The sequence below is a fragment of the Schistocerca piceifrons genome, chromosome 4 (genome assembly GCF_021461385.2).
Source record: "Schistocerca piceifrons isolate TAMUIC-IGC-003096 chromosome 4, iqSchPice1.1, whole genome shotgun sequence".
Lineage (NCBI taxonomy): Eukaryota > Metazoa > Arthropoda > Insecta > Orthoptera > Acrididae > Schistocerca > Schistocerca piceifrons.
Window position 1 is genome coordinate 831810560 of NC_060141.1, and position 13672 is coordinate 831824231.

At 41.3% G+C, this 13672-nt stretch overlaps 1 protein-coding gene across 9 annotated transcripts in view; it reads right to left on the bottom strand.

Annotated features, from left to right (window-relative positions):
* The window catches only part of LOC124795129 (kinectin), a 357860-nt gene that overhangs the window by 131395 nt on the left and 212793 nt on the right, over positions 1–13672 (bottom strand). For 8 of the 9 annotated variants that reach the window (XM_047259000.1, XM_047258993.1, XM_047259002.1 and 5 more), the window contains one exon: positions 3885–4069. In XM_047259000.1, coding sequence (XP_047114956.1) covers positions 3885–4069 — 185 coding nt within the window. The remainder of the gene's footprint in view (positions 1–3884; positions 4070–13672) is intronic. The other variant, XM_047258994.1, reaches the window with a different exon arrangement.

Genomic DNA, 13672 nt, shown 5'->3' on the forward strand with positions numbered 1-13672 from the left:
AAGCACATAAGGCTGGTAGTTGGGAGGGCGAAGGAATGATTTCAGTTTATTGGGAGGAGACTTCAGCTTATCTGTAAAGGAGACCACATATAGAACACTATTGGACCCATTCACGAGTACTGCTCAAGTGCCTGGGATCCCCACCATGTCGGATTAAAGGAAGATGTCGACAGAATTCTGAGATGGACTGCTATGTTTATTACTGGTAGTTCAATCTACACAAGAGTATTGTGCTTGCACAAGGTATCAGCCACCCATCAAGCACTATACGTGGTTCCAATAAAGACTAGTGGATGGAGTCCATGTGGCGATTAGGCAGCTCAATGCCAGAATCATTCTAGATTGATACCCAGTACCACATATCGAAGATCTTATGTTTGATGTCCACAGTAAGCACATCTTTTCTAAGTTGGACTAAATTCGTGAATTCTACCAAATACCTGTGACACCAAACAACATCGCTAAGACACCGTTTGGATTACTTGAATGTACCTGAATGCCTTTTGGATCTTGTAATGCTCATCAAACATTTCAATGGTTCACAGATGAAGTCACATAACAGATTTCTGTTACGATTTTTATCAATGAAATCCAGGTCACGTCAAACTCAGAGGCACAACACCTGTCACACTTACGACAGATCTCCACCCGTCTATGTGCACCTGGCCTGCTTTTTTCAACCTTTCAAAATGTATCTTTGGAGCAGCTGAAGTACAGTTCCTACACTATACTATAAATGTACAAGGCACGTGGGCACCACAGGAGAAAGAAGAAGCTATCCTTTTCCATAGCCTACAACAGTTAAAGAATTACCACGATTTCTCGGTGTAACCAGTTTTTACCATCGGTTTGTTTGCAGTCGTGCCCTCCAAGCTGTACCACAGAATAAATCCTTGCACGATTCACCAAAGCCAAAGACAAACTCCAGTGCAATAGTGAGGTCGAGTTGGCTTTTATCAAAGTGAAAATTGCCATCACAAAAGCTACACTGTTAGCGCACCCAGTTCCGCAGCTGCCTCTCATCCTCGTGGTCGGCACATCTGCCACTGCAATCTGTGCTGCACTGCAACAGCAAACGGATGAGCAGTGGCAGCCCTTAGCCTTTTTCAGTAAAACATTACTGCCATCTCAGAAGAACTGGTTCACTGATGATCGCAAACTGTATGTTGCCTATGCTGTTACTAAAAAATTTTGTTACATGGTGGAGGGACAGCAGCTCACTCTCACCACAAGCCACAAAAATACGTATTATGCCAGTGTCCTAAGAAAGTGTCACCTCGTCGGCTGTGACATCTCTACTATATATCTGACAATTCAGCACCAATACTGTTCACGTCGATGGAGAACTGAACGTGCCAGCTGATGCGCTATCTAGGATTGAAGCAATCACTAATGCAGTTGACTTTGAAGCTCTCGCTGTCCCCGACAATCAGATAGTGAGCTACGGAGCCTACAACTCCGCCGTATTACACTGCCACTGTCGACTGCGCTGCTGTATTGAGACACTGCCACTAACAAACCACGACTATTTGCGACTGTTGACTTTCGCCAACAGGCAATTGCCTCTTCACGTAACGTGTCACACCCTGGAGTAAGGACCACTACCAACACAGTGAAGCGAGCTTTTGTCTGGCCACACACGCACAAAGATTGCATGTAATATATGTGACAATGTGTGGCCTGTCAACCAAATAAAGTTAGTCGGAAAATTAGGTCACTTTGTGGTGCACTTCTTCCTACGAATAATATATTTAAACGTGTCCACCTAGACCTCTAGGACACCTCCCACCATCAGAAGGATACATCTACTGCCTTACAACTGATCATTTTACACACTGGCCTGAGGCATTCTCAATTCCCGACATTACTGCCAAAACAATCGCAACTGTGTTCTTCTGGACACGGATAGTCCATTCTGGTGTGCCTACACAAATTGTAACAAACCAGGGAAGACAATTTGAGTCTACCTGTTTCAAGTGTTCACTGCCCTACTGGGTATGAAGCGGATCAGATTTACAACTTACCACCTGGCAGCGAATGGTTCAGTCGGACGCACGCACCACATACTGAAAGTCCCGCTACGATGTTATGACTCACAGTGGTCAACTAAGACGGCACCCATCATCCTACTGTGACTCTGTGCATCACTGAAAGAAGAACTGAAAGCCAGAACTGCAGAACTTGTTTATGGCCAGTCAATACAACTACCAGGCATTTTCTTTGCCAATGTGCCAGATTTGATGCAAAAGCTGGATACACAAATCTTGGCAACTATACCTAGATGTTTCAAGGGATCTGCAGACCCGATGACCTTTTGTTTTTGGCGAGCAACAGGAGTACCGCTATGTTTTTGTATAGCACGATGCAGTATGTATGCCATTGCAGTCACCCCGCGACTGGCCTCACTGTGTCATCAGTAGGGAGGACAAGCCATTCGAAGTTTATGTGGTGGGTATGCCACACATCATCACCAGTGCCAGGTTTAAACCTGCTTTCTGTGCACCCTACACTGGTACAGACTCACCTGCACACAACATGGAATGGACTCTACAAACACTCCAGCTGCTACATCACTCATTGCAGATCAACCAGAATAGATGTTGGTGGCAACCTCTAATGTACCGTCAGCAGCCCATGCACGATCTGTTGTTACCTGGTCTGGACGACACATGCAATTCAGCAGAAAATATTCGTGACACTAACAGAGGAGTGGTGAAGTACAATGTTATGTGCAGTGTAACACTATGCTCAAGTGATAACTATTTTTAATGATTATCCTGGTGCAGTCATTGACTTGTGTGTCTCTTTGTTTTTATATATGTTTTATTCTGTTGTTGACTGTGTTATTTAATGGAGTCGTACGAGTTATGGTTTAGTTTTTATGTTGCAATGAAGTTAGTTATGTAGCCCCATAACAGTGCTAATTACTGGAAATAAGTTCGTATTGTTAACAACAGACAACATTTATTTAATGTATATTGAGAGGCCAATAGCACAATCCCACACTCTTCAACAGAGGTCAACAGAGGTCAACAAGAGGTTTGCAAATGTACACCACACATTGCTTGGACTACCCACTTCTGAGCCAAAAATGTCATTTGTGAATGCGGGACAGTTATCACAGAATATAATGCCAATGTCATAATCTAATGAGATTCAGCAAAGCAGATTACTTTTCAAGTTGGACTGTCACTTATTGCAAATACTTTTCTAATGGTTAATATAGCAAGATTCAATTTTAGAACAAGATACTAAACATGGGCATTCCCTGTGAGTTTATGATGTATATTTGAACGTCTAGGTATTTTGATTGTTTAGACTCACTAACCATATGGATATGCTATGTTATCAAAATATTAGTTATAGTTGAAATGTGTGCTAGAAATTGTAAAAAGCAAGTCTTCTATGATTTAGCATCAATTTATTTTCTATAAGCCATAAACTTATGTCTTTAACTGCAGTATTTGATGCACTGCCTATGTTGTGCTCAACATCCTTCACTACCAAGTTGGTGTCAACAGCAAACAGAAATATTTCATAATCGCTTGTCATATTAAGAGGCTTTTATCATTTATACATATAAGAAACACAGACTGCACACCACTGCTGTTCTCATTACTGTGGAAAATGACCTTTCTGCTGCCATCTTGAAGTATAAGCTGAACCAATTGTGAGCTCCAATTCTTATTTCATAATGGCCCAACTTCTGCAGTAATATTTTGTGACCCTTTTCTGTTCTGAAATAAGAAATTATTCTACAAGGGCTTTTTTTAATAGGAAAGCCCAATTTCACTTTTTAAATAGTCTTTATAAACTATAATTTTACAATGCAGGTCATCATATAATAACTCTGCAATAAGTGGAGTGTTCAGCATCATACTTACTCTGGTTCTTTATTTAGCTCTTCAGCTTTGCTCACAGACTGCTTCTCTTCAATGTAGCCATTATCGCCGTTTTCCCGACCTTCGGCAGCTGGTCTTTCTGTCATGGCAGTCACATGTGCTGCAAGTGACTCATTTTCCTCTCTGAGCTGTTCTACTTCTTTCTGCAGCACCACGAAATTTGAAAGCTTGGAAAAAAATTAAATTTAGTATTAAATAATACAATAAAATTATCAATTTTGATTATTCAAGTGACAGCTTAGCTCACTAGTCAACTGACAAAAGACTGGCCAATAACTGAGGGAAGGTTTATATTATAAGAACTTGTTTTAACATCAACTGAATTTTCTGTCAGTGTTCAGCAGAACATGACACTAATATTAAACTGAAAATACTTTCCTAATGTAAGTTATATTAATTTGGCCACAATGGCTTATTACATCCATGTCAGGTGAATATCTGCTGTCGCATACTACTCCCCCTCCCCCTCCCCAAAACTATATATATATATATATATATATATATATATATATATATATATATATATATATATATATATATATATATAATGGAAGGAAACATTCCACGTGGGAAAAATTATATATAAAAACAAAGATGAGGTGACCTGCCAGCGCTTTTGTTCGGTAAGTCACCTCATAATATATATATATATATATATATATATATATATATATATATATATAATGGAAGGAAACATTCCACGTGGGAAAAATTATATATAAAAACAAAGATGAGGTGACTTACCGAACAAAAGCGCTGGCAGGTCGATAGACACACAGACAGACACACACACACACACACACACACACACACAATGTGTATGTTTGTGTGTCTATCAACCTGCCAGCGCTTTTGTTCGGTAAGTCACCTCATCTTTGTTTTATATATATATATATATATATATATATATATATATATATATATATATATATATATATATATATATATATATATATATATATATATATATATATTTTTTTTTTTTTCAAAAATTACACGGTGTTTCAGCGTCTTAACAGCAAATTGAGGAACTACAGAAGGGGATAGGGGATCCTCCTTAATCAGTTATTTACAACTTGTCTCCATGCCCAGGTGAGAAACACTGTTTTTATACTACATCATTCCTCAATGGTCTGATTCAACACCAGCCCTACCTCCTTTCCTTTGGTGGTGTGTCAAGAATGTGACATACATTTTTCTAATTGCCACCAAAGATGAGACAACTCAGCAAACCAACACTGTGTTTCAAATCATGAAAAAGAACTTTCAATGAAGTTGCAAAATACATTTAGAGCATGCATATACTAAGACTTATTGGAGATAATTTTGATTATTTATTTAGATTAATTTGCAATACACTAGAATGTTCCTTCATTTCATGCCCCAAGATGTCACAGCATTATATGGCTGGTATCCACACACTGTTAGCAATGTGCAGCGCCTTGCTCTGACCCATGATAAATGCCCTGCAGTCATCCATCTGCATTCAGAAAGAATCCAAGATATGATCATTGAACTGAAAAACTTGCACCACCAATAGTAAATACACTAACTTCAGCTCAGTCCTTGAGACTTCTGCTGATGTCTCCAAAGGGTAAACAAATGAGTAGCAGTTTGCATTCATGTAGACAAAAATAGCACCCAAAACAAAACAATTCAAATCTGCTTGGAAATAAATGCACTATTAGCTTCAATTAGACCACATCAAGTCTGTATCACTCTTTCAGCAATACCTAAATTAATGGTGCCATTATCTGCAATGAGGCCTCTGCCTACCCAGTGTGTGCACACTTACAAATTCATAATACATGCTTAAAACTTCTGAAAATGACTAATCAAAATACAGCTCTCATGCATGCGTACACACTTGTGAATTTCTACCAACTTTCTGTACTGACAGAATAATTTCAGCTGCATTGAGGAGGGGGAGGAGTGCACTATTTCACAAGCTCCAAAGCATCAAAAATTATCTGAACATTGAGGCCTTTTAGCCACTCAATCTCAACAGCATAGTGTGGGCATTCTCTCCGAGCAACTACTTCTATTAATACCATTCCCCTGGATCGTGCTGCCTCCTCTCCAGACCTCTAGCAAGTTAATTTCTGACTTGAATGGTGCTGTTAAGTACGTACTGACAATGGAAATTGTCTATCTCTAATGCAAGCCTCGCAGAGTCCGGCATCATTATTTCGCTTTCACTGTTAATCTCCCCAACAGCTCCTGTTATACATTTCAGTTAAAACAATGCCACGAAGTTCGTTCACCCATCAAACACAAGGGTCTCTGGAACTCCAGCTGATGTCGACCATTACTCTCCTAAAAACAAGATGACGTTCGCATAGTGTGGCTGGATATTGGGACAGACCCAAAAGGAAGTAAAATGTATCTTCCATTACAACCCAAATGTGCTAATTGTTCCAACAAACAATCTTAGCCTCTTCAGAAACAATACGTTAAAGCACTTAATAAATGAAAAGTTTCTGTTAACAATTTTTGTTTAAAAAAAAAAAAGATCATCCTGTGCCATCTGGACACAGATTATTTAACTCTTAACTACTGTGATGCCGATGACGGGTGTGAGGCCCAATAAATAAGTTTTAAACATATCTAACTACGCAACTGATGTTGAAACTTCTGGTCACCTTTAAGTTCCTGGCTATGTAATTATTATCTAGGTCTCATGCAACAGTTTGTTCACAAGTTCTGCTACTTATTTAGTTTCTACACCACTGAGCATTTATAATGATGACTGTCCAAGAAAATACTTTTTATTGATGTCTTGCACATAACAATCAGCTCATTCATATCAGAATTTTACTGTTTTGTTAAACTCTGAACTGCTAAATTTCAGTGATGTTAAGCTTGTCTATCATAGGTGCTACAGGACACAGTGAGTGTATATTAAACGAAGCATAACTAAAAATAGCTTTAACCAGTCATTTATTAAGTATTACATTACTTTTATGAAGTAGTTTTTGAACCGTATCAATAAACTCAATAGCATAATTTAAATTTATCAATGAAAGACTTTCAACATTAACCTTCAACTCAACAAACAAACTGTATACCATAGTAAATACACATGCACCAACAAATGAGAAAAACAGAACATGAAAAGAACAAATTTTTTTGGCAGGAACTGTCAAACACCTTAGACCAGATTTCCTCTGAAAACAAAATAATATTGCTGGAGACTTTAATGCTCAAATCCATAGCTGGCAAATTCCCTGCACATAAAAGAACCAATGCAAATGGAGAAAGACTTATTAGTTTATGCAAAGAACATGACATGGTTAACAATCTACATGGGTATCCCCAAATCCAGTCTGTGGGGAGAAACAACTAAACCATGTTGCTATAAGCAGAGAGTCTACATCAGAGATACTCAATGTAAAAGTTTTAAGAGTGCAGGTTTAGATTCAGATCACTATCTATCAATAATTAAATTCAAAATTAGGCCAATATACGTATAAAAGAATGAGTCAATATCAACCTAAAAAGTTTGCACTCAGAAATTAACTAAGGAAGATAATTTCAGGACTCTTTTGGAAAAGGGGACACTTAAAACATGGGAACAACTTCAAAATGACATAGTACAGACAGCAGAAGAAACCATTCTCCTTACCAAAAAAGGGAAACATGCCTGGTGGAATGATAACTGTGACAAACAAACCATAACAAGACAACGTGCTTGGAACATATGGAATGCAAACAAAAATAGAAACGCACTAAAAGAAGCCCGGAAGCAAGCATCAAAAGGCCTTAAAAAGATCAAAGTACAATACATGAAAGACCAACTAGCATCAATAGACTCCAACGTCAAACAGAGCAATGCTAGGGACCCTTAAAAAACTTTCAAAAGTAGCTTAAAGAAATACAGTCCAAAGAAATGATTCAACTGACAGAAATACACTGCTTGATACCTTGAAAGGGACTCGATACTAAAACAACTGAAATAATTACAAGTAATTTTGACAAATACAAAATGGAAAGTAAAATTTACGGGAGAGCTCTCAAAATCGTTTGAAATAAAGTCAGGTGTGTGACAGGGAGATGTTTTGTCACCTCTGCTTTTCAGTTGTGTGTTAGAGAAGGTAGTTCAATAATGGAGGAAGGCCATAAATACTAAAGGGATTCAACTAGGAATGAATCCAAACAAGATCACTGTTGACTGTTTTAGTCTTCACAGATTCAACTAGGAAGGAATCCAAACAACAACACTGTTGACTGTTTAGCCTTCGCAGATGACATAGCATTGATTACAGATTCGCTAGATAATGACCAAAAACAAAAAACAGAACTGCAAAAAGAAGCAGCCAAAGTAGGACTACACATATTCTTTGAAAAACAAAGTTCATGGCAAACATCTGTGATGCTCCTCAAAATATTGCAGTTGACAATACAATACACAAAACAGATTCCTTTAAATACCTAAGAGAATGGATTACATACAACGCAAAAGAAATGACAGCTATAGAAACTAGAGAGCACAAAATGGATAGTGTGTTTCATATGACCAAAACTGTTTATAACAAAAAAATCCTTGTCCTGGAACACGAAAATAAGACACTATCAAACAGTGGCCAGACCTGAAGCTCTGTATGTAGCAGAAACACTTAATCTAACAAGAAATGGAGAGCTTGAGAAACTAGAGAAGGTCGAAAGAAGAATTTTAAGGAAAATACTGGGAGCTAAAAGAAGCAATAATGCTGAATACAGGTTAAGACCAAACAGAGAGCTATACTTGAAAACTGAAAAACTAACTGGTGTAATGAGGAAGAGAAGACTACAGTTTTTTGGGCATATATTCAGACTAACCAAGCGGATATTCACATTACTCAACAGCTTCACATCCAAGCCTGCACGGTTCAGAGAGACTGGAAAGGACACGGAAAACAGTGAAATTACAACAGACACAATAGAAAACAGAACACATTTCAGAAGGAAGTTCAAGAGACAGAATTTCAGATTTCAGGAGAGGAAGAAAACAACTAGATGAAAGTGGAGTCAAGAAGAAAGGGAACAACACTAAGACGATGAAGGAAATTTGGAAACTATGGAGATCTAATACAATGAAGAGTAGCCAAAGTTGATTCATCATACCATTCAAATGGGTTATTAGAAAGAAGAAGAAGAACCATATCAGTCACCTTCAGATGAGACTTACATAAATTGCTGATGGTTTGTCATGACACACACACACACACACACACACACACACACACACACTACTTTACAAAGTAAATGGCAAAGGAAAATGGAATTTTAATACCAGTAACTGCTACACTGACACTTACAGCATCCTTCACTTCTCAGCATACACCAAGTATGAATACATAAATTTCTACATGCCTCACCTGAAATGGATCAATAACTGGTTCATAGAAAGCTAGTAACATTCCATAGGTGATAGGTCATTCAATACTTGTTGATTCCAACTAAACCAAATGCAGCAAACACCCATTTTCACCTCTTTTCTGACTTATTTGAATAATTAGCTGGTTGGTTGGCTGGTTGGGGTTAAGGACCTAAACAGCAAGGTCATCAGTTTCTCATTCGTGGGACAGTCTATACAGAGTTAGTGACACCCAATAGCAATCTGGTCGAATGGAGATAGTTTGGCTGGTCTGAAACCCAAAAGGCCAGAGAGCAGACGAGGGCCTCCCTCCAAGACTTATCTGCAGTAGAAGGAACTTCCCTGTGCCTGACTCACTCCCATCCAGGACAATGTGTAGGGCAAGACCGTAATGGAATAAACAATCCCTTCAAGTCGCATAAAGAGGAGATCAGTAATAACAAAAGTGAAAAGGCTAAATGCATAATCAACAGGGGTATGACCAAAAATTGCAAAACAAGTTGCAAGAAATAATCATGCCAATAATTTGATTGACACAGTCAAGAGGTACCAGGTTCCAGCGTGCAGCAGGAGATGTCCATCCCACAACTGTCTGACCCCAAACTGAATATAGTTAAAGTATTGGAGGTATGAATTAAACAACACCTTCAGTCACAACTTTTTCATGTTTTATTAACTACACGATGCATTTCGGACGCTGTGGGTCCATTGTCAGGTGTAATTTGTCTTAATACATGTTTTATTTATTCTCCTGAATGATGTGAAATGCATATTCCTGTCATTAAAAGATTTAATGTTAGGTTATGAGTTTTGTAAGTCGAACACTGAAAATATGTGCAAAATAGTGGAAAATGAACAATGTAAACTTACCACATCATCCATGGAAAGCATTTTTAACGTTTTAATGCCAGCAAACATTCATTCTGTGGCTGATGTGGTAAGTTTACACTGTTCATTTTCCTCTATTTTGCACATATTTTCTGCATTCGACTTACGAAATTCATAACCTAACATTAAACCTTTTTGTGACAGCATTATGCATTTCGCCTCATTCAGGAGAAAAATAAAACATGTATTAAGACAAATTACACCTGACGATGGACCCACAGGGTCCGAAATGCATCGTGTAGTTAATAAAACACGAAAAAGTTGTGACTGAAGGTGTTGTTTAATTCATACTGTCAATGTTTTGAATACAGTCACTTTCAAAGCTGCAACATATGTAGGAAAAAAAAAAAAATTACAACCACAGTCGGCGAGAGCAAAAACAGCATCTTGAATACTGCGCACCAAAGGGTCCCGAGAAAAACACTGGTCGAGTGCTTGCAATCCACTGAGGGAGTCACTGCATATGACAAATGACTCCCCAGGGCAGGAGGAAAGGTGAGCGAGAGCACAATAAAGAGCAACCAGCTCCGCAGTGAAAACACTGCTCTCACAATGCAGCGAATGCTGCTCAACGTAGTTGCCGTGGATGAAGGCAAACCCAGTGCGTCCATCGACCACAGAACCATCAGTGTAGACTACATCTGCATCGCGAAATGAGGCAAGAAGAGCCAGGAATTTTTGACAAAGACTGGCAGGTGGAATGGAGGACTTTTAGTCGCAGGACAAATCCAAGCAAAGCCGCAAGCGAGGGAGGGACCAAGGAGGGGTAGAAGAAAAGGGCCGTAAGGATAGAGGAAGGGGAAAGGACTCGAGTGACGAGAGAAGGGAATGAACTCAGACCGCGATCAGGAGACCCAACCTAGGCCACCGTTGTGGGGAGGGGAGTGCAGAAGATGGAAAAAGGAGCCTGCGGTTTGGGTAGTCGGACGAGGCATGGACATGGGAGATGTAAGACGCAAGCAACTGTTGTCAGCGGAATCGTAGGGGAGGGATTCCAGCTTCTACAAGAAGGCTAGTCACCGGACTAGTGCGGAAGGCACCTGCCGCCAGTCCGACGCCACAATGGAGAATCGGGTCAAGGATCTGCAACATTGAAGGTGCTGCTGAGTCATACACCACACTCCCATAGTCGAGACGGGACTGGACTAAGACCTTATAGAGCTGTAGGAGGGTTGTTTGCGCAGCCCCCCAAACTGTGTGGATGAGGCAGCAAAGGATGTTGAGGCGCTGCCAGCACCGTTGTTTAAGCTCACAAAGATGAGGTGTCCAAGTGAGCTGAGTATCAAACAGCATGCCAAGGAAGCGATGCGTCTCCTAAATATGAAGGTGTTCATTGGCAAGGTACAGCTCTGGATGGAGGTGGACCGTGTGACGATGACAGAAATGCATCACTCGGGTCTTGGAGGCTGAGAACTGAAAACCATGGTTGGATGCTCAAAAATGTGCCTTACAGATAGCTCCCTGCAGCCGCCGTTCAGTGACAATGATGCTTGGGGAACTGTAACAAAGACAAAATTCATCGGCATATAGAGAGGAACAGACCGATGAGCCCACCGCAGCCCCAAGACCATTAATCGCCACCAAAAAGAGGGAACACTGAGAACTGAGCCCTGCGGGACACCATTCTCCTGAATATGAGCAGAGCTGAAATATGTGCCAACTCGAACCCGAAAGGAGCGATTGGATAGGAAATTCCGTAGAAAAATCAGAAGTGGACCCCGTAAGCCCCATTCGTGCAGCATAGCAAGGATATGATGGTGCCAGGTGGTATTGTACACCTTCCGAAGATCAAAGAAAGCAGCAACTAGATGTTCTCACCGAGTAAAAGCTGTACGAATAGCCGACTCTAGCGAGACTAAATTGTCGATCGCTGATCAGCCCTGACAGAAGCCCCCCTGTTGCTGGGCTAGGAGGCCCCGAGCTTTGATGATCCACATGAGCCGCTGACTCACCATCCATTCCAGGAGTTTGCACATAACGTTGGTAAGGCTGATAGGGTGATAGCTATCAACCACCAGCGGATATGCACCAGGTTTCAGCACTGGGATGGTAACGCTATCCTGCCAATGAGTTGGGAAAATGCCCTCCGTCCAGATGCGGTTAAACAGGGCGAGTAATTCACCCTGACAGTGCGCCAAGAGATGGCGAAGAAACTGGTTGTGAATTTGGTCTGGACCTGGAGAGGTATCGGGGCAAGCTGTAAGGGCACTTTGGAACTCCCATTCACTAAACAGGATGTTGTATCGTTCCCAACGGTGCGTGCGAAACAACAACTGCATACGCTCAGCCTGCTCTTTAATGGTGCAGAATTCTGCGCTGTACCCTGCTGTCGCAGAAATACGAGCGAAGTACTCTGCCAGATGTTCGGCGATGGCGATTGGGTCAGTACAAAGTGTACCCCGAAGAGAGAGGCAAGGGACAGACGTATGAGGACAAAAGCCAAAAATGTGCCAAACCCGCGACCACACCTGAGATGGGGAGGTGTGAGAACCTAAGGTGGCAACATATCGTTCCCAGCAGTCCTGTTTGCTCTGCCAGATTAACCGCCGAGCACGGGCCTGCAGCTGTTTAAAGGCAACCAGATTCTCTAGGGAAGGATGACACCAGTGTCGTTGCAGGGATCGCCGGTGGTCCCGGATAGCTTCTGCATTCTTTGGTGTCCACCAAGGGACTGACTTATGCCTTAGGGTACATGACGAACAGGGGACAGTTGCCTCAGCAGCAGAAACAATGGCCATAGTGACCTTGTCCACAGCCAAATCAATGTCACCAGGAAGCGGAGCAATGGCCATAGTAGCTGAGGTGTAAGCTGCCCAATCAGCTCTACAAAGAGACCATCGTGGCAGCTGGTCAGGGGGTTGGGATTGAAAAAGAGAAACCAGGATAGCAAAGAGGACGCTACCACAGAGGTCATCGTGGACCCTCCAACTAAGGTATGGAAGAAGACCTGGACTACTAAGAGTATGTGCCATGAGTCAAGCTAAAATATGTGGAAGCACCAGTGTCAAGGAGGCAAATGTCCTGCTGTGCCAAGAGAGCCTCAACGTTACTATCCTGGCCTGAGATCTGGGTCCCACCCCATAGAGGGTGGTGGGCATTTAAGTCCCCCAAATCAAATGGAGGAATGGCGGGGGGAGCTGGGCAAACAAGGCAGCTAGGTCAGCAAGAGGGACAACCTCATCCGGGGGAAGGTAGAGGGAACTGATGGTAAGCTCCACTCCTGCCCGGTTTCTAACAGCCACAGCCTCAAGAGTCGTGTGAAGTGGCACTGGGGCACTAGCAACAGTGGCAAGAACATAAACACAGACACTGCCAGACACCCTGCCATATTCTACATAGTTCTTATAGTAACCAGGGTAGCCACAGAGGGAGGGGATCCGCCGAACAGGAAACCAGGTTTTCTGTAGGGCCAGACAAGCGGCACAAAAGCTGTTTCAACTCGGCAAGGTGGTGGAAAAAAACCATGGCAATTCCACTGAAGGATAATTGTATCTGACTGTGAAAACATGAAAGAACCTGGGAAGGG